The sequence below is a fragment of the Panthera onca genome, chromosome B3 (assembly GCF_046562875.1).
Source record: "Panthera onca isolate mPanOnc1 chromosome B3, mPanOnc1 haplotype 2, whole genome shotgun sequence".
Taxonomy (NCBI): Eukaryota; Metazoa; Chordata; class Mammalia; order Carnivora; family Felidae; genus Panthera; species Panthera onca.
Window position 1 is genome coordinate 37,542,336 of NC_138344.1, and position 22,318 is coordinate 37,564,653.

Below are 22,318 nucleotides of genomic sequence, written 5' to 3' on the forward strand. Positions count from 1 at the left end.
TTTCTGGGCTTGGTTCAAATTATTTCTCCGCTCCTGCAAGGAGTTACTCCCAGAAGACAACTTTGAAGACAAAATTCCCATCACTCCCTGTCCATACCATTAACTGGGCAGCCGAGCACATCCTCTACCTGGTGACATTTCCTAGTGCTCTACATCTTCCTGTGTTTCTAATGCCTGGAAAGTTTTAAGTTTTGTTCAAGGGCAAACTCGAAGTCGTGTACGTTTATATGTTCTCCATGGTGCCAGAAGTGGTATTTTGCCGTAGGTTGACAATAAGCGTTTGTTGATTATGATAAACCCCTGATGGTGATGTCTTCTAGAGCCTAGCTGACCTGGCAGTGCTTGGATTAGTTGTTTCTACGCTACAATTCTTTAATGAACATAGTATACAAGCTCTTTAGTATTATGGGCTGATAGTCTTAACTGACAAGGCCCTCTTACACATCACTGCTTAGAATAATCACTATCGCATATTTAAGCATTATGATTAATTTAAATGGCTTAGTTCTTATTAAAGACTTAAGGGTTGAAAGAAGGGAAAAAGACTAGAGTTAACTGCCCCCTAATCCATCTCATATACTTAATTCAATAACCATTTTAATCTTCACAGTGAGAATTAAGAAATGACACCCTTTCAACACGGTTGTAAAATGCTGACCTGTTGTCCTCTAATAGTACACAACTTCAATCATAATAGCCCCTAGAGAACTAGCTCTGGGTTTGGCGGGGGTGGGGGTCGGGTCCTCCATTTCTAAACTGCTCACTGGAGTCTTGCAGCTGTGACTACCGGAGAAAACGTCAGGGCCGGGGTATAGTCTACAAAGTTCAACCAACTCTACACTTCTGTTTCTAGATGTTCCAAAGTCAAGGGAGTCATAATCACGTAGTATTTCCTAGTGTTTATATGCTGCTCCTGAGAGAGAGAGATGGAGCGGTCACTTCCACTGAGGTGCCGCGCAGGCAGGTGCAGTCATCTTGGATCTTCCATTCTTTTTTTTTTTTTTTTTTTTTTTTAACAAATTTTTTATTTATTTTTGGGACAGAGAGAGACAGAGCATGAACGGGGGAGGGGCAGAGAGAGAGGGAGACACAGAATCGGAAACAGGCTCCAGGCTCCGAGCCATCAGCCCAGAGCCTGACGCGGGGCTCGAACTCACGGACCGCGAGATCGTGACCTGGCTGAAGTCGGACGCTTAACCGACTGCGCCACCCAGGCGCCCCTGGATCTTCCATTCTTAACCACCATCTGGCTGCATCCTCACCAGAGGCCCCTGAGGGTACCATGTGGAATGGCAGAGCCCTAAGATTCCTGACCTACAGAATCCTGAGTAAATAAATGGTTGTTGTGTTAGGCCACTAATTCGGGGTACTTTATTAAGAGAAAGAGATAAACGAGATGCTTTCCTTGACATTGACGGCAGCCTTCCCTCTTGTCTTCCCATGCACTTCCATCGCACTTCTATTTGTCTTTCTACCTACTGATCAAGGAGCTCCTGAGGGCAAAGTTTGGGTCCTTTACTGCCAACACAGAACAGTGTGGCATAAATATGTACTGATTGGATGGAATTCTCACCTGTCCGCTTCCCATTAGAGCAGACATATTGGAGATGAGGTTAATTTTTGTATTTCTTTAAAAATATAAACTAGGCTGTGGTTTCTGAAAAAGAATGGTAAACGTACACCTTAAAATATGGTAACACTGAACCGGCTACGGGGACAATTTAGGTAGTAGGTCTGTGTCAATCAGTCTTGACTGACGAGCAGAATCCCAATAAACCAGCCTTTTCCTTTATCTAATTTCCTGCTCATTTACATGTACCATTTCTTTATCTCTTCTTTTCCCAGACTACTTCATCTACTTAATCTCTACAGTATAATGAAAGAAGCAGAGTCAGGACCCCTGACTGCTGCTGCCTGGTCCAGTCACTTAACCTTTCTAAAAAAGTCTAATTTCTCTGGATCTCAGTTTCCTTACTTGCAAAACGGGAGCTTTGATGCTTATACGGTGGAACAATCTTGGGTGCCTCAAATTACTGATTTTTTCAGTGATTTCCCATCACACTATGGAGGAGCATAAATGCGGTGATGAATATCAAGTGGCTTTGTTAAGTGTTAGGTACATGTACAGGGTGGTTATGTCGTCACCCTTCTTGCAAGAATGACACTGAGCAAGATGTCAACAGCAGAAAAAAAAGAGGACAGAGTGCTAGACTTGGCATCAGAAGTCCTCAATTCCAGCCCTCTTCTGCATAAGGCTGACTGTGTGCTATAACTGAGGGCATGCTCCCTCCTTCCTCTGGGCCCCAGGGTTCCTAACTGGTCAGAGTAGGGATCTGATTTAACAAGTTCTATAGACACTCTTCTGGTTAAAAAAAATTCTCATCTCTAAGTGTAAGGTAAGGTATGTAAAAGAACTGTCTAAATAAATGCTATAAAAAATGTTAAAGTTACTATTAGCCAATTCAGAACCAAAGTATGTGATATGGTCTGCAGGATCTTCAAGAGGATTTTTTTTTTTAAGTTTATTTATTTATATTGAGAGAGACAGAGAGCGCGAGCAGGGGCAGGGAGAGAGGGAGAATCCCAAGCAGACTCCATTCAATCAGTGCACAGAGCCCGACATGGGGCCTTGAACTCACAAAACCATGAAATCATGACCTGAGCTAAAATCAAGAGTCATATGCTTAACCCACTGAGCCACCCAGGCATCCCTTCAAGAGGATTTTTTTTTTTTAACTGAGTTGAATCCTCAGCAGCTTTTTTTTTTTTTTAAAGTTTATTTATTTTTGAGACAGAGAGACACAGAGCATGAACGGGTGAGGGGCAGAGAGAGAGGGAGACACAGAATCGGAAGCAGGCTCCAGGCTCTGAGCCATCAACCCAGAGCCCGACGCGGGGCTCGAACTCACGGACCGCGAGATCGTGACATGAGCTGAAGTCGGACGTTTAACCGACTGAGCCACCCAGGCACCCCTCAAGAGGATTTTTAAAGCTAATTCCAGGTCACTGGATTTGAGTATTGACAGAATTCTAGGATCAGTGGTTCTGACCACTGGACATCTCAAGGGAGTGGCAGTGGTTCCCCCAAATTATCACTCAAAGAATTTAGAGTTGACAGATGTCACTAGAAGGCTGGCCCCTTATCTTTTAGCTCTCAACTCAAAAGTAACCCCACACCACTCAGTTACTCGTATCATAGAATGCTGTTTGTTTCTGTCTAATGACTTGCTATTGTCAAGCATCTTCTTTAAAACGTAGGTTCCATGAAAGCAGGGATTTTGTCAGTTTCATTCGTAGCAATATTCCCAATGACTACCACAGTGCCTGTCACACGTTAGACACTCACTAAAAAATTTCGGAGTGACTAATGAATGATTGCATCTTATCTAACCTTATCCCAGCTTCTTCCACAAAGCATTTCTTCTCAACAAACAAACAAAAACAACCTGAGACATGTGGTCATTCAGTCACTATGGAAATGCCGGCATTTTTATCCCTAAAGGGGATTCGATTCCACTGTGGAGTAGGAAGGATGTAGGGATATCTATCCATTAGAACTTTCTTCTTTATATTGAATAGAAAACGATGGGATTTTTTTTTTCCAGTTTTGTTTGTTTGTTTGTTATGTTAACTTCAGCAAGTTTGGCCTGCCAGTCATTGAGTGGCAGTATCTCTTCTCTATGACAATCCTTCAAACATCTGAATATGGGTTGTCAAATGCTTGCTTTGTCTTCCCTTTCTTTTTTTATTCTTCACATGAAGACTATGTGGATTTAACGTTTTCTTAAAAGTCCAAATTGTGGGCGGTTTTGTGCATACAAATGCCCACAATTTGGACATGTGCTATTGGAAAAACTTTAAAATCAGTCTGAAATCCATCAAAATAATAAAATGCTTAGCTGCGACTGCCAGCACCTGTTCCATCTTGTTTTGTCAATCTCATGGTTGTTCAGATGGCTCTGAGCACAAAGCAAGCCCAACAATGCCTCTTTCAGTGGGAGACACTCACTTTGTCTGCCAGTTGCACATTCACTACGATCACTGACAACCTTGGAAAATGCACATTTAGGCATGGTAATCTGAGACAGCTGGATCCCTTCACAAACCTTGCAAAGGACTGAACTAGTCAATCCATCATCTCCCAAAGGTCATTTTAACAGCTCCTTTTTGCAATGGGTTACACAAAGTTTTAGATTAAAAAATGACAAGGGAAAAAAAATTAAAACAAAGTTAAAACAGAATTACAGAAAGTGGAGTAAGAGCAGGGGAATGAGTGAGAGAAACTGTTACATGCTCTTTTTCTCAACATTCTTGAATGGAAGGGAAGGAGGCCCATGACAAGGACTCCCCACCGCACTCCTGCCCACTTTCCTATACAACCTTCCAATCATACACTGAAATTTCCTTGGTGTTTGGACCCTTCACTTTGATCCCTTTGGCTTCTGATGATTTTCAGCAGAAGCTTCTGATCAACAGGTAAGATGTTTCACTAGATGGAGCAGCAGACCAAACATACAATAAGATTCAACTTTCACTCATGTGCTTGATGATAATTATAAAAACGGTGAGGAGAAAATATCAGTACTTAAGTGGAGCACACTGAATGCCAAGTTTTATGGTCTCAAGGAGCTGACAGCAGCTGCTCATAGGGTACCGAGCGCTATCCGTCACCTCTCAGACCAAGTTCATAATCACCAAGGGCTAGAAAAGCAAACAAAGCCGCAGCTGTAGACCACTAGAGACAGCTGTGTCTCTGGGTGTTTTTATGTAGGGGTGGGAGTTGGGGGTAGGGATAGGTTCTTCTGTATATTTAGGGGCAAGAACCAAGTCTAGATAATGCTCCATAATTCTTGTCACTTGGCAAAAACACCCAATATATAGATGAGATTGCTATTTCAAACAGAAGCTTACTCTCACAGTAACTTTATGGGGTTGTTGTTATTAAATGAACGTGTTTATAACGGAGTCTAGAAAACTCAGAGCACCTGCTTTCAAAAAATGTGTTTACTATGATTGTTTATCGTCTGCCTCCCTCATTGTGTTGGAGGTTCAACAAGCAAAGGGAACATGCCTATTTAGTGTATCCTCCGCACTTAGTAAAGTGTTTGGAACATAAAAGATGCTCAGTAAATATTTGAGGAATGAATGAATTTTAAAGTTATCTTCACTTTACAGATAAGAGAGTGACACCTGGAGTGGCACACGACTTGGCCAAAATCACACTGATTGTAAGGGGTGGTGCCAACATATCTGGTTAATCCAAAGTCGGAACACTTTAAGACTTCAAGAATTAGGATGACAGCCCTTGAATCTGAAAATCTTATCACAGAAAGAAAATTGCCCACTTTTCATCAAATTTCTCCAGAGGCTCTGTCAAGGGTACTGGGCTGGGTGATCCATGCAGCTTTTTCAATACTTTTATTTTCATTTCACACAGCTTTATGTGCTTGCTTGTAAATGCTGATTACACTTCATTTTCTTGGTATCTTATGAGTCTTATCTAGCACCCATTAAAAATATACATATAAAGGCAAAGATTTTTTTAATGAGATGTGTTCACAGGTTTTAACATTTTCATAAGACAAGGTAGTTCCATCCAACTATATTTACTTTTTATGCTAAAATTTCCTTGGGAAAAATTCTATTGTAGATGTCTACAGAAAATCCAAAAATGTTACCATTCCTCAGTAAAAAGTCCCTTCCTCTAGGCAAAAGCACTGATAGATGTCCTTTAGAAAAAAAGTTAGGTTTTGTTTTTTGTTTTTGTTTTTGTTTTTTGCTATAGGTATAATAAAAAGGAAGGCAATCTCAAACAACATGTAAGTATTTCTCTCATGCTATAAAATTAAAATGAAAACATGTGCTTTGGTGCTTTCTTCTATTTCCTCTATTCTTTCTTCCTGAAACTTGTTTTTTTACGTTAGACTTCCTGACCTAGTTCTCTAATTTTCAATATCTGTTTGTTGTCATTGTTCTCAGAAAGTTCCTTTGTTACAGCAGCCTGTTCTTGTTTCCTGAATGTAACATTTTCTCTTTTCCCTCTGACAATACTAGAGGAGTTCATCTGAATTTTTCTTCACCTCACAGTTTCCAAGGCCCTCCAAGTTGTTTTCCAGTTATTTTAGGTCTCTGTCTTAAAGGCCTTCCTCACATGTCTTGCCAAGAGTAAGGGACTGAAAATCTGGCTGGAAACACTGTGCTCATTGGTGGAGCTTGCAGAATGATGTAAAGTGACATAACATGAACCCCCAATGTCTGGATCTTTAAGATTTCTTGGTCTGATTTCCTTTGAGAAAGTCTCTTCTGCCTGAAAGAGGAAGACACTTTGGCTGCTGGTGTCCTAGGAACAGGCTGGGAGGTCTCAACATTTACCATTCACTTAATGCCTCTGTACTTCAGTAGTGGGATGCACTCTTCTACAGTGCTAGGTGTCACTTATTTTACTCTTTCCAAAAAAGACTTGTACCCAGTCTTGTGTTGAGGGTGGGGAGTGGTGACTGTCCACACATGCTGAGTTAGGGGAAGAATCTGTGGGTCAAATGGCTTAAGTGCTTCTCAAACAGACTTTAAAATCATCCTCTTCTCTCTGGTCCCACTTTCATGCCTAGTTCCAGATAACTGGTACCACCAATTCTTGGGCCTTTGGGGTGTTCCACAGGAATCAGAGTCTTTATCACTTTCTTTTTTTAAAAAAAATTTTTAATGTTATTTATTTTGGGGAGGGAGGGGGGGAGGGAGAGAGAGAGAGAGAGAGAGAGAGAGAGAGAGAGCATGCACAAATGGGTGAGGGGCAGAGAGACAGAGAAGTAGACACAGGATCCAAAGCAGGCTTCAGGTTCCGAACTGTCAGCACAGAGGCCGATGCAGGGCTCAAACCCACAAACTGTGAGATCATGACCTGAGCCGAAGTTGGACGCTCAACTGACTGAGCCACCCAGGCGCCCCTGTCACTTTCTTTACAGGTAGCTTAGGATTTCAGCATTCTCGGCTCTGCAGGTTGTTTGCCACTGTTCATCTGCTCTCCACATCCCGAAGCTGGTTGCTATAGTCTCCTTCTCTTTTTGTCTTCATGTAGTATGCCTTTTTAAAAAATTCCTTTACGGTTATTTTTAGTGGAGTTTGAGGTGCAAGGGGAAGCTACGGCAAGTGTTCCATGCTTTAATCAAACCAGTAGCTTTTTTGAACAGAAATATAAACATTTCAAGAAGTAATTCCTTTTAAAAAGAGGAGATAATGGCTTAATGTTCTCATTGTGACCTTTGTCCAGGAGCTCTGAAGTAAAGCTTCCATCTAAAGATGAAGAAGCTGAGGCCCAGAGATTAAATGACTTATCCAAGGATCTACGGTTTAGACTGCTAGAGGTGAAATCTGATCTAGGTCTACACTCCAGCAAACAGAAAACCGTTCTCCACGTGCAAAACATTTGTGATCTCTTCAGCCAACATTTATGTGTGCTTATGTTAAAGGCTCCATCCAACTTCTGCTTCAGAGCTGTGACAAAAGTATGAAAAAACTGAGCCAAAAGATTTCCTGAGCACCCACTGAGGGGCAGTGGAATTGCGCTAGGGAGTGTAGGTGATGTTGAGAGTATCAGATTTGACTCCTATCAAAAGGAAGTCTGACATGCCTATAAATTATTATGGTACAAAGTGGAAAAGGCAGGGAGGGAGGGAGATGAAGATGAAGGTCAGAAGAAGATGTTACTTTTAGTCGGAGAGATCAGAGCAGGTGTCACGAAGGATGGGTATCTGACCTGTATCTTGGGGAGATGAAGGAAAATGATACGCCACATAGAGTGAAGGGCAGAGTGTTCCACGGATTTGCTTTTAACCTGGAAAGGTGATTCTAAAACTCACAAGAAAAATTCTCTTGGCCAAAACAACAGAACTCATAAAAATCTTCAGAAGATGGCGTTACCGTCATGACAATGACCTTGTGTGGCTCCCTGAATATGTTCTTCGCCTTTCTAGAAACGTTTCTCTAAGCCATGGACCTTGCTTCCATCATTTAACACATCATTCAAACCACTTCAATAAAACAGGGATCACGCTGAAGAGGGGTCTCAGAGGACTAGATGACACTCCAATTAACCAAGCACATCGAGCCAGATTGTTCTATGCCTCAGACTCAAGAGACTGGCGGAGAGAAGAGGCAAACAAAGGCAGAAAAAAGCGAGGACCCAAGTGAAAAGAGCAAAATGCATGTGTTAAAGATGGGCTTTCAGTCTGACTCCTGCAGAAAAGCCTGTCAGAAGATTATTCACCACCAACCTTAATAAGGTTTATAATAACCCGCCGGCTAGAATCACAAACCAGAACGTGTACTTGTAGAGCATACTCAGTGAGAACAAGGGCAGTATAGGACTGGCCCGGTGCTTTTAAAATGTGTATGCGTTATTCTGGGTACTGCAAAATCAAGGCTGGAAGAAGGTGTGTGTTGACTTATATTTTGACCCAAGAAGGGCCAACTTAAAAATACAGCTTTTGCAAACATGTTGTGATTTAAATGACACAAGAATATGAGTGGAATGAGTAACTAGCGAAAAAAAATAGAGGGGTTTCTCTTCTTGAGCCAGTCTGTGGGAAGAGAGATAGGTACTGAGCTGCTTGTGAAATTAAGACATTGGGCTCCAGGGCACCTGGGTGGCTGAGTCGGTTGAGCGACCAACTTCGGCTCAGGTCATGATCTCACGGTTCATGAGTTCGAGCCCCATGTTGGGCTCTGTGCTGACAGCTCAGAGCCTGGAGCCTGCTTCAGATTCTGTGTCTTCCTCTCTCTCTGCCCCTCCCCCGCTTGTGCTCTGTCTCTCTCTCTCTCAAAAATAAATAAAAAATACATATTTAAAAAATGGCTCTTATTATGTACCAATTGTCATTTTAAAGTTTAGCTCTGAAGTTTGAATGGCAACTACTAGGGTGAAGAGTCCTAAAAATCACCACCTAGTTGACTGGATCAGTGTGAGCTTTCTAGAAGAGTCAAACAAATATGCTGGGGAGCAGGATTAATCCTCCTAGTTTGTTCTAGCTCAGGAATTTTATGCCTTTGTTGGTGGCATAAAATTCTTTTTTTTTGTTCTTTTTCTTTGTATTCATACTTCTTTTTTTGTTCTTACTTCTTACTTTTATTCTTACTTCTTTTTTTCTTTTGCATTTTCACACTGATTTCTGTCATGAAGGTACAAGGAAGAAGTGTAATTCTACATGGATTCTTTCTCCCCCGACAAAGTCAGCCCATACAAACCCCTCATATGGCAGTGACCTTTATTTGGCTTCATAACTAATCCACATGAGGAGAACTACAACACATTCAGAGATCTGAGTTGAAAACCATAAGCAACACACAGAGAAAGGGGACAAATTCTTCTCATCTGGTGACACTGCCATGCTCTAGTGAAGCTGAATAATCTCCTTTTTTCCCCTCTTAAGGGTAATCTCCATGTTTATGTTGCTTCTGCCAACTCCAAATACTACATACAGCTGACAGAATCCTGGAAGAGACCCATTTTATCCCACAGGGATACTGAACTGAGAGGAGATGGGGCAGTTCTGTCCCTGGATAAAAGATAGTCTGATATTAAAGATTCTTTGCTTAAGGCACAAATGTACCTGTCTGTGACTTTTTTAATGGCACATTTTAGTGGCATGTAGCATCATCTTTTATGAACAAGTGTGCGAGAGGCCTTGTTATGACCCCCATGGGGAGTATGACAGCACATTAACAAGGGAAGGGCAGCATGGAGACGGCAAGCAAAGGTGAGCCTCGCTATTTTAGGAGTTTAAAACGATGAAGGCGCCTTCTGATTCCTGCCTCACCAAACCTCAGGGAGGGGTTGGGACTTCATGGAGTCTGGGGGAGGGGTGTACTAGTAGAGGTAGAAGGGATAGAAAACTCTAGTTTCCACGTAGTCTCTTGTTTGATTCTTGTGTGATTTCAGAACAATTCCCTTGCTCAGTTTCCTGTATTTTGATCCCATGTTTCTTTACCACCAGTACTCTAGGGGGATAAAATGACTCAAAACACTTTGAGGAAGGTGTCCACACAAATCGGTAGTAGAACAGCTTATATGAGACCTTGCATGTTCTGACACTAGACCTCTCCTGAGGGGTTCACAGAGACCCACCTTAGGATGTGCGGGGCCATGGGGAGGGGCTCTTCCCTCTTTTCCTTCTTTCTCCCAGGGCCAAACTCTCTTTGAGACCAATTCTGTTGGTTAAGCATCTTATTAAGCATCTGACTTTGGCCCAGGTCATGATCTCACGGTTTGTGAGTTCGAGCCCCGCGTCAGGCTCTGTGCTGACAGCTAAGAGCCTGGAGCCTGCTTTGGATTCTGTGTCTCCCTCTCTCTCTGTCCCTCCCCTGTTCGTTCATTTTCTCTCTCTCTCTCTCTCTCTCTCTCTCTCTCAAAAATAAATAAACATTAAAGAAAAAAAAAAGACCAATCCAGCTCAACTGTAACTCCTTTGGAGAAACTCTGTCTCTCCCCCAGGCTTGGGGCTCAGAGTATCTTGGAAGTACCTTTACTGAAGGTGCTAGCACACTGTTTGTTTTGTTTCGGGCTTTAGTGGTTGGTCTTCTCTATCAGAAGTTTTGTGTGACCCAGTCTCTATGGCCTGGCACATGATAAGTGCTGAGACAGTCAGTACTGAATGAATGGAAGTTTTTACTCTTCACAGCACACCCCTAGAAAGGAAGTCTTGTTTTTAAAAGTGAGGATAAACAGAAGAGAAGCAATTCTTTGAAGATGGTGACTCTAATTTGCTATTCAGAATTTTAAAATGCATGGAGATTCACACTTCTCTCTATGACTTTAAACAGGATTTGCCACATTTATCCCAAGCAGATTGTGGGTGAAAATAAAGAATCTTTACTTCGTGCTTTACTTCAAGTGCTTCTTGTGGACTATCCTCCACATCTTTTCAGGTAATATTCTCATCACATCTGCCCTTAAGGAAAAAAAGAAGCGTGGGGTTCTCTTCATCACTGAATAATTCACAATTATCTCATCTACGGGCTCAAAACCTCTGACTCCCCTTCCCTATCACTTACTTTGTGTTACCTTGTACCCCAGATGAATTTGGTATAAGACACACGCCAGGGGCCTTACTCTATTCTCTAGTGACTTACTGGTCTGTCACTTGTGGTCAGTCACATGCTGTCACTTGCTTGTCTGGGAGGTTGTGAGCTCCTAGAAGGGCTACAATTACATAGTTCCCTCTGAAAGTATTTGGTTAAGCATCAAACACAAAGAGGTGTTCAACAACCTTTCTCGATCATAATCCCACTGCACTTGACATCCTGTACCGACATTACCTCCTCCTTCTGATTTAACATCTGGCTCTTCACCAACCATTTGAAAACACTGGGAGCATTAGGACGCCTAACCCTTCCTGTCCTCCCCTCCTCCTCACTTTCAGCCAACACATTCCTTCTGGCATTCAGGTGTCCCACACTCAATGTGACAATTTGTTACACAATCCCTATACCATAATCCTCTTCAATCTTATAAATTCAATGAGTCTGTTTCCTTCAGTCATCTGGAGACCATTCAACAGTCTACCTCCAGGATAAATGAACATGATTGACAAAACACCAAATACAACAATGGCAAATTCCCTCCTTATACTATAAAGACCCTCTTTTTAAATCTTTGCATCCCTAGCACCTAGCAGAATATTGGCAGAGATATGTTTCAGTATGCAACATAAATATGTTCTATGTATTGGGCATCTATCTATCAATCCATCTACCTACCTACCTATCTTATCTCCGTGTTACCATGCGTGTCCCTCTACGGTCCATACTCGACAGAACACCCAATAATCTTTTGAAAATATAATTCAGTCATTTACCCTCAGAGGAAAATCTAAAGTTCTTACCATGGCCTACAAGGCAGTATATGATCTAACCCTTGGCTACCTCTCTGAATGTATTTTTTCCCATTTTTCCCCTTGATAACTCCACTACAGTCACCTTGGTCCCTCTGCTTCCCTTGAACATGCCAAACACACTCCAGCTTAGTGCCCCTGTATTTGCTGTTGCCTGGTGGCTCCCTCCATTTACATCATCCAAGTCTCTGCTCAAAGGTACTTTATCAGAAAGGATTGCTCCACTTTATTTTTCTCCATAGGACTTGCCACCACCTGACAATTCATACAGTTTGTTATCCTGTTTTCTGTCCTCCTCATGCCCTACTCCATGAGAGTCAAGACTAGAGTGTCTTTCATTACCATATCCCCATTGCCTATCTAACAGGCATAGCAAGAGCTCAATATATAAATGAAAAAATGAATGTGGAAGGAAAGAACAGCGAATATACGTGTTCTAAATCTTACATCTATTAGCTATGTTCTCTCAAGGTACTGTCTCTGCATGTTATATCATGCTCGGGTGTATCACCATCCAAGTCACTCAGCTCTAGAGTTGATGCAGAAAGTTAAAGAAAGACAACAGACCACTTAGAGTCATAGAATGTTAGTGTGGAAAGGGGCTGCGAGAGCATTATTTTACAGATGAAGAGACAGAAGCCTGGGGAGGGATAGCGGCTTGCACAGGACACCTAGAAACCAGTAGCAAAGGTGAAACTGCTCTCTCTTTCATTCCCAATCTAGGTTCTTATCTGCACACCACGTACTTCTCCAGTGTTCTACACTCTATCTGGTTGTTTGTTAAATGCATTTGATGGCAATGGCTTAAACATGCAAAGGCATGGGGCGCCTGAGTAGCTCAGTTGGTTAAGTGTCCAACTTCAGCTCAGTCTCATGGTCCGTGAGTTCCAGCCCCTTGTCAGGCTCTGTGCTGACAGCTCAGAGCCTGGAGCCTGCTTCAGATTCTCTGTCTCCCCCTCTCTCTGCCCCTCCCCCCGACACATTCTATCTCTCTCAAAAATAAATCAACTTAAAAAAAAAATTTAAACACGCAAAGGGAATTTATATTAACAGTAAGGCCTGAGCTCCACAAATCAAAAGTACAAGTTTCTCTCAAAACAGGTTAACTGAACAAGCCCTTCAGGCTTCTGCTGGGAAACTCGGTTCTGGGCTTCTGTCCGCCATTATTGCTAACTGCTCAGCTGATGCATACATACTGTATTTCCTCTTAGATTCTCTTTTGTGAAGAAGCAGAAGAATATAGTTTAACAAACACCGATTATTTTTCCTTTCTTTCTATAGTGCAGGTGAATTGAGTCTAAAGATACTTCCTTATAAATTCAACTGCATTCATGTATTACAAAAACCATAGAAAAAAGTATGTATTTGACCCTAAAAAAGGTGATAAAAATGTGACTGCAACTCTATCCGTGATCTTATTTAAGGACAGTCCTTTCTACTTTTTTTAAAAAAAATCCTCCTTCCTCTGAATCAATGTAGGTGAGAAACAATTCTTGAAGTACTGGAGAGGATCCAGATTCTATCCTAGTGCAATTCACATCGAGCCAGATGTCTTTCTAATAGAAATTGTACATATTTCCTTATAAATCAATTGTCATTATAAGAAACCTTAGCGCAGAGTTCTTGTGGGGTGACATGTAGCACACTAAGATAAAGTCCATTCTAAATACAGCTATAAAGAGTAAAGACATTAAAACTGTGCTAAATACATACCCCTCTCCTCCCCCAGATCATATCATGCCCCATCCCCCAACATGTGAAATGACTATATTGGAGCAATGTGATTTTTTTCTTTCTAAACAAACATATAGAATTTATACATCCAAGTGAGTAGGACTGCACTCTTTAAAGTAATCACCGTTGGAAGTTACATATGCATTCCAACAAGGGTACCATTACCCAGAACTCTGGAATCTTTTATTATAATGCAGGCTCTAGTGTGCATAAGGATCACCGGGGAACATGTTAATAATGCAGATTCTTAAAGATTTGGATTTAATTAGTCTTAGATGGGAGTCTGGGAACCTGTATTTTAAAGAAGCTCTCGAGGTAAGTTTTGTACAGGTAATGTGTGAGAAACAGCACCTCTGAATAATCCATTCACAAGCCATTCGAGGATATCAAAATGAGGACTTTAGAGTTAAACTCTATGTGTACATACACATAACTAATAGAAATTGTACACATTTCTGTGTACACAGAAGTTTATTTTTAGTTTTTTCAAAATCTTCATTCTTCTTGATAGAAAATATTAGGACAGTTACACACAGAAGCATCTATTTGCAAACAACATACCTCCATGAAAGAGATTCCTAAACTCCAGACATCAGAATGGATTCCATACTGCTCCCCGGAAATTCTTTCAGGCTGTAAGATAACAGAAGGGAGCCTGTGAGTTGATGGAAGCTAGTCCAGGTTTGAAACACTAATATGGGTCTGGCTAAGGCAGGGTGCCATCAACATTTCATGACACTTTATGAAGAGCAAAACAATCTCATGTGTGTATATGTGTGTATATATGTATATGCATACTAGATAGGTAACATATAGAAATTACATAGGTAATACAGAATCTCACTGAATCCTCACAAAGTCCCTGTGAAGAAAACTTTATTACCTTTATTTTAGAGATGAAGAAAATTAAGGCTCATATTGGTGAAATCATTTAGGCAAAGTCCTCAGCTAGTAAGTGAGCTGAGATCTGAACCCAGGGTCCTCTCCCTCCAAATTCAGTGGTCTCAGCTGTGAAGTGAAAAACTACATAATATTACATAATGTTATCACTTATTTGCACTTTGAGAAATGGGTCTGTATCACTAGGGATATTTTTATTTTTATTTTTTTAACTTCTTACTTGGAAATAATTTCAAACTTCCAAGAAAGTTGAAAAACTACGACTAACAAAAAAATCCATATTTCCTTTTACCCAGATTCACCTACTGTTCAGCAATTTTATTCCAATTATCTGGGTTTCTTTTGATATGAACCAAGGAACAGTTTGAAAGGTCCATTTGGGACAACTCGTCCTCCATTTAAGACGTGTAGCAAATACCTGGTCCGGAAAGCCACTACATGTACTCTCTATACTTCAAAAGGAGTAGTTTCATAGTGAAGTGGGTGCTGCCTGGTCTTCTATCCTTCTAGGATCTAGCATTCAGTAAGGTACTTCACAGAAATCTTTTGAATGAACACAGGAACACACAAACAGAAGTCTCATGGAGGTAGAATGGTCAGTCAAGGTCACAGAGCCGGTCGTGGCAGGGCTAGGATCATAACCCACACCTCCCGGCCCTCAGGGCACCATTCTGTTGTTTGTACCATCCCCGGGGGTCTTGATGGTCACCAATGGCATCAGCCTTCAGGAGCTTTCACGGGAGCCCTGAAGAGTACCTGGGGCCACACTCAGCCTGGTCCACTGCAGATGGAGGAGGTGAGCACCCACCAGCCATCAGCAGGGGATATACCAGGGGGGTAAAAGATGTGAGCAAAGTGCTTTCAGGTGAGTTGGCACAGTCCTACATCTCAAGGAGTTGGCTTAGCTGGGACCCAGAACTTCGTGACCTACTTTCTACTCATACCCATCAGGCTATCTCAATATACTTAACTGCCTTCTCCTGGGACCACCTGCCATAAAATTACATAAAGCCCTATCCTGAAGTAGCAGGTGGATTGTCTTATTTCCCTTCTTTTATTTATTTCTTTAATCTGTGAAACCCCTTTCCTACCAAGAACCATTCTTCCCAAGGGCCACGTGTCATGTGACCATTTCTCCCAGCTGATAATAGATGCACGCGGTCATCCCAATCCCCCAGTACTTTAACTTTCACATTCAAATCCCCCACACCATCATTTCTGAAGTTCCTTGTTCAGACATGAATGAACCCATTATCCAGTTCCAGCTAGCTCAATAGGTACTCGGATGAAAGCAGCCAGTTAGTTACAGGAATTACCATCACTATCATCATCATCATCCACACGACAGCATGCATTTATTGAAGAATTTCCCATATGCCTGGCATTGTGTGCTAATGCGTGTCTCATTTCGGATTCATAAGTACCCATATTAGATTGGTACCATTATCATCCTCTTTTAACAGATGAGGAGAAGGAGGTACAGAGACGTTTAGTTTGCACTCACTACATACGGACAGCAATAGCTATCATTTGATGACCAGCTAGTATATTGCAGACACGGGGCTACTTTGCATTCTCTACGTTTTTTAACAATCTTGCAAAGATTATTACTGCCCTCATTTCACAGATGTAAAAACTGAGGCTTAGTAAAATTAAGTGGCTTGCTGAAGTCTAGAGCTGTGGATCAACATCAGGCATACTGTTTAGGAACACAGCCAGGATTCAAACCCTGGTATGCCTGACTGCAAAATCAGGGTTCTTTCTACTGTGTCACACTGCCCCCAGAACCAGGAGTCAGAAGAGCCACACACTAATCTTGATCTGATCAGTATTTCTCAAAATATGGTCTTCAGACTAGCCATCAGAGAAGTGACTGCCTGAGGTGCATATTGTAGATGAACCTCCTGAATCAGAATCTCTGGAAGTGGTTCAGGGGATCTACCTTCTAAAAAATAATTTCTCTGGATGATTCTTTGGTGTATACTTAGCTTCAGTCACTAAACATTTCCATGTTCCCTGCAGAGGCAATGACCTATCTTCCTCTTCTCTGCTTCATGAACATTTCTTTTATAGACCCCTGCCATGGGCCACCTTTCTTTGGTGACACATTCCCGTACTTCTTAGGAAGAATTACAAATTCTTGCCTCTGTCCTTCATGAAAATGTTGTTTGTATTTTTAATATTGATTGATTGCACGGTGTTCTAATCATCCGATTACTAGCCTGTTTCTCCCAAGAGGCCAAGAGAGTGTCTTATTCATCTCGTACCTAGTACCATGGCTGGCACGTAGCCAGTGCGTGGTCAAGGTATGCTGCCTTGAAGGAATGTAATACATGTTTAGTGCACATTTGGTTTTAAGCATGTGCCAATTATTAAGTCCCCGGAAGTGTTCTACTAATATAACTTCCCCAATATTACTGCTATTCATGCCCATGAAGAAACATCCAGCAAACATGAAAATCCTAAAATCCTCTAGAACTCTTTATTTTATGTTATTTTATAAAAAAAAAAAAACAACAACCTTTTTAATGTTTATTTATTTTTGAGACGGAGAGAGAGAGAGAGAGAGTGTGAGTGGGGGAGGAGCAGAGAGAGACACACACAGAAGCTGAAGCAGGCTCCAGGCTCTGAGTTGTCAGCACAGAGTTTGACGTGGGGCTTGAACTCAGGAGCCGTGAGATCATGACCCGAGTCAAAGTTGGATGCTCAGCTGACTGAGCCACTCAGCCACCCCTAGAACTCTTAAAGAAATAACCAAATGTTGCCTTCCTGTCTGTGTCTTCTCTCCTTTCTCCTTTTCTTCATCCCACTAGCTGACAATTATCAAAATATAGCACTTCATTCAGCGTACAGAATAAGCAAACAAAAGTCGAGCCCACATACAAAATATTTTGACAGGACCAACGATAAGATTAAATACATTCATAACATTTGCCCACTTAACTTTTTTTTTTTTAAGCTTATTTTTACTTATTTGAGAGAGAGACAGAGAGCATGTGGGGGAGGGCGGAGAGGAAGACAGAATCCCAAGCAGGCTCCACACTGCCAGCACACAGCCAGACACAGAAACTCACAAACTGTGAGATCGTGACCTGAGCAGAATCCAAGAGCCAGATGCTTAACCGACTGAGCCACCCAGGTGCCCCTGCCCATTGCACTTTCAAAACAAATGCAAACAGGAAGCTGAAAATAAAGCATACAAAAAAATTAAATTCAAAAAGAAAAAGGGAGGAAGGGATAATGGTCACAGATATCAGGTGGCAAATAGGAGAGCTCCTTAAGGAGTTCTCGCAATAAGCTAACAAAGCAAGATCACTGTTGTGGTGCTGTGCTCAAGCATGAATGCTTAGTGAGAGTCGGGAGCCAGCTCTACGGGTCTACCTGAAGAGCTGGTACAGTAGATACGGACTGGGAAATGCGCCCAGGCCCCTGAAACTGACACAGCACAAGATAAGCCCCAATACATTTTGAATTTATGGAGCCAGGACTTGATGGCCTGAGGCTGCACGATTCAAATCTGTTCTTACACTTGAAGCCAAGGTGGTCTGCCCTGTTCTCTCCCCTCTAAAACAAAACAAAACAAAACAAAACAAAACCAACCACCAGGTACCACACTACTGACAGAAGATCTGTGATGGACATTTTGCAGTTGAAAATCGAAAGCTGGGTTACTTCCTGACATGGCAGCTGTCACCAGTGTGGAGAGCTAAATAATAGGAAAAACATGACTCCCTGTCTGAGGCACGTCTGTACTGAGGTTTAAGTGTAGGAGGAAAAGTCCTGGTCTATTCTTAACGAGAACAGTGGTGATGATATAAAAAGCAGATTTTATACAGGATCTGAAAGGGCAGTGGCCCCAAGCTGTACTCTCCACTCCTGCCAGCCACCCTCTGTGACTTGTTATTTACCCAGGACCCATATTTAGGTGACTCACTCTAGAACTATCTCTACACAATACCCCAGGACTTGTCAAAATCAACAAGATATCAAGGTACATTCCTAATCTCTTCTGATAAAGAATTTCTGCTCAGGATTACACCACTCAGTAAATTAACAAAAGTATGCACAAATACTTTAGGTTAGCAAGCAATCGAAATACATATCACAAACAATAGGCATTTTTTAAATAATTTTTTTAATGTTTATTTAATTTTGAGAGAGAGAGAGAGAGCGAGCATGAGCAGGGGAGGGACAGAGAGAGAGAGAGATACAGAATCTGAATCAGGCTCCAGACACTGGGCTGTCAGCACAGAGCCTGATGCGTGGCTCAAACTCGTAAACCGCAAGATCGTGACCTGAGCCAAAGTCAGATGCTTAACCGACTGAGACACCCAGGTGCCCCGGGGGGGATTGTTTTTTAAGCTGGCAAGATCCCTGTGAATAGTACAGCCTATCGGTTACCCAAGAGTCTGGAGTGGGACGGTTCTAACTCAATCCTATCTTCCAGTTCACAAATTCTCTCTTCTGCTATATCCAATATACTAGCAAGTAGTGAGTTTTTAAATTTTAATCTAGAAGTTTTGAGATTTTATCCAATCTACCGTGTCACTTTTAAAATTTGTGATGTGAAGTCTGTACCTGTTGCTCCTGCTGGTTCTTTTTCATATTGCCTTGTTTCCTTGTGTACCTGGTTTTTTGTTCACTACTTGCTAGTTTTTGGTCTTGAAAAAATTTGAGAGATTCTCTGAGGCTTAAGGAAGATGTGCCCGCCTTAAACCAAGTTCTTAGCATGAAGCTCCTTTTCCAACTCAAGTCATGAATACAAACAGGCTGCAAATCTGTGTCAGTTAGTCTATGGCCACAACTCTCCCCCTTCTCCTTTTCCCCCGGCTTTTCTGCTTGGCTCTGAGAAGCCTTCTCTTTTGTTCCCTGGACTGGGGGAGGAGGAGCAGCTCTGGCTCTGGTTTGCTCTTACACTGAGAGCGAGCCCTTCAGGCTTCCAAGATGATACGGAGAAGATCTCCACGGAGACCTTCTGCGTTAGGAGGACGCCCGCATCATCGTTAGCGGTGGTACAGGCAGATGGCTATACCTACTTCGTCAGGCAGAATGAGCTTTGGTGTGCCAGATATTCCGCTTTCCTCTCTGTTGCAGGAGTCCACCTAAAAATTGTTCTAGGAGATTCCCATCGTCTTTTTAGCTCTTCAAAGCATTTGCGATGGTTTTTAAAGTATTTTACCTAGCATTTTTCAACAGAAGAGTTGGTGCGAATAACCTAACCTGCTGTCACTAGAAACTAGAAGCTGGTGTTCTAATTAAATCTTGACTCTCACTACTTGGCTAACTCCGAGATCCTGGGCTAAAGTTATTCCACCTTTGGTTACCTTACCTGTAAAATGAAGACAATGATAATAGGTATGCTTCATGGGGTTGTGTGAAGATTAAATGAATCCATGCAATGTACTGGATTCGATACCTGTCACAGGGTGAATGTGACTTCTACAAGTTCCACCTCTGAACACGCCTGTAAATTGTTAGCAGTATTATTTTTTAATGACTTAGGACCTTAAGAAAGCTGCCCTTTTTCCTAGTTATCATTTTCTTACACCATACACTTTAGATTATAGAAGAACGAACTGAGATTGCACATGCAGGGCTAGTTCTTTGAGTTATTTTCTTTTCAATATCTGAGCAGCCTCGCTGACTGTATTTGAGTAATCTGGGGGCCTTCTATGCCTTATAATGCACGTAGGACACTTAACCTAAGAAGTTAAACACTCTGTTTGTAATCAGCGAAAAGTCGTCTTTGGAAGGCAGCTTTCATGAATGAATTCATTCGTTTCGCAGGGTGTGGAGGCCTGGATACAGAGAATGAGCAGAATAAACACTGCTCCTCTGGAGATCGCAGTCTGGATCGGGAGAGACCGACATAATCTGGACAGAGTGAGGGGCACAGCGGTTAAAAGTACAGTCCCTGTAGACTTGAGTACTTAGGTTTGAACCCTGGTTCTGCCACTCATTAAATGTATGAACTTGAGTAAGTTACTCAACTTCTCTATCTCTGTTTTTCATCTGTACCATGAGAATGATAATGTTTACCTGATAGGGTTGTTGTAAGGATCTAAAGCATTAATATACATAAGAGTTTAAAAGAGTGACTGGCACATGCAGCTAAATACTAGCTCTTATTGTTTGTCATTACCACTGTATGAATACAAAGTAAGAAAAATGGATGTAAGGGTATCATACTAGCTCATCTCTAACTGTATATTCTCACAACTTATCATTTGTCCTCTACCGCACTTCCTGTCCCCAACTATGTCCCCTTACCTTCTATTTCTAACGTCTCAGCTCAACCCTCCACGGTGATCTCTTCTATAAGTACCCTTTCACATACTGCTTTACATCAAATTTGTACACTGTATGACTTCTTACTCTCTAAATGTATATTTGATACAACGTAAGTCTTTATTACACCACACATAATGTGGCCACATAATAATGCCACACTTCTATTCTTGCCCACATCGTAGGTGGATTTGAGTGGTTCCACCATAACCTGGCTGATGGCATGAAAGTGCTCAGTAAATACTGGTTGATTAACTCAAGGCACTCAGTTTCAGATACAGCTTTCGCTGGCATAGACCAGAGGCTGGCAAATTTTTCCTGTATGTGACCAGAGAGTAAATATTTCTCCCTCTGTGGGCCATATGGTCTCTGCCGCAACTGTCACAGGGACTCCACTCTGCCACTGCAGTGCTGAAGCAGCCACAGACAACCCCAAGCAAAAGGTCGTGGCCACGTACCAATACAACTTTTGTTTCTTAGCCAATTTGCTTTAGTTTGAAATACTTCTGGATTCACAAGTTGAAAAAATATATACAGGGAAGTTGTGCACACTCACCCAGGTTCCCCCGATGGTAGTTTTATAGTACAGTATCATGGGGTATCAGGCAGGGATTAATACCCAGAACAGAATAACAAATGTTATTTCCATCTTTCCCCACTCCCAGCCTCTAATCTCACACCAATTAGGTAAGTACGTGGTCAACGAGAGCCTCCTGAGTTATCAGGCTATCACTCTTTGCTTTCTAGGTATCTTATGCTTTTTACAGCTTGAACCATAAAGCTGATGACTAGAATTCACTCACCCGAGAAGCAAAGCAATTTTAGCTCTGCCAACCTTAGCTAACATTTCATAATTTCAATCCTCACATATTCAATTAATAGATGGATGCATCACACTCATCCATAAACCAAGAGGAAAAAAGGTAATTTCTTTAATGTACACCTGGGAAAGACGACTGTAATCTAGATTTGTACATTCAAACATAACGCAATTTAATTATTAGAGCAATTTAAAGCTATTAAAAACATGACAGGTAGAAAACATGGTGCGTAGATGAGAAGTTGTTTCTTTTCTTTATTTTAGAAAGAGGGAGTGAGCGTGAGCAAGGGAGAAAAGCAGAGAGAGACAGAGAAGAGAGAATCATTAAAAAAAATGTTTTTTATGCTTATTCATTTTTAAAAAAAAATTTTTTTTCAACGTTTATTTATTTTTGAGACAGAGAGAGACAGAGCATGAACGGGAGAGGGTCAGAGAGAGGGAGACACAGAATCTGAAACAGGCTCCAGGCTCTGAGCTGTCAGTACAGAGCCCGACACGGGGCTTGAACTCACGGACCGCGAGATCATGACCTGAGCCGAAGTCGGCTGCTTAACCGACTGAGCCACCCAGGCGCCCCTATGCTTATTCATTTTTGAAAGACAGAGAGAGACAGAGCACAAGCAGGGGTGGGGTGGTGAGAAAGGGGGACACAGAATCGAAAGCGGGCTCCAGGCTCTGAGCTGTCAGCACC

At 41.8% G+C, this 22,318-nt stretch overlaps 1 protein-coding gene across 14 annotated transcripts in view; it reads right to left on the reverse strand.

Annotated features, from left to right (window-relative positions):
- MAP2K5 (mitogen-activated protein kinase kinase 5) overlaps positions 1–22,318 on the reverse strand; it is a 270,908-nt gene that overhangs the window by 94,014 nt on the left and 154,576 nt on the right. For all 14 annotated transcript variants that reach the window (XM_078448784.2, XM_078448783.2, XM_078448782.2 and 11 more), the window contains exon 16: positions 14,181–14,252. In XM_078448784.2, coding sequence (XP_078304910.1) covers positions 14,181–14,252 — 72 coding nt within the window. The remainder of the gene's footprint in view (positions 1–14,180; positions 14,253–22,318) is intronic.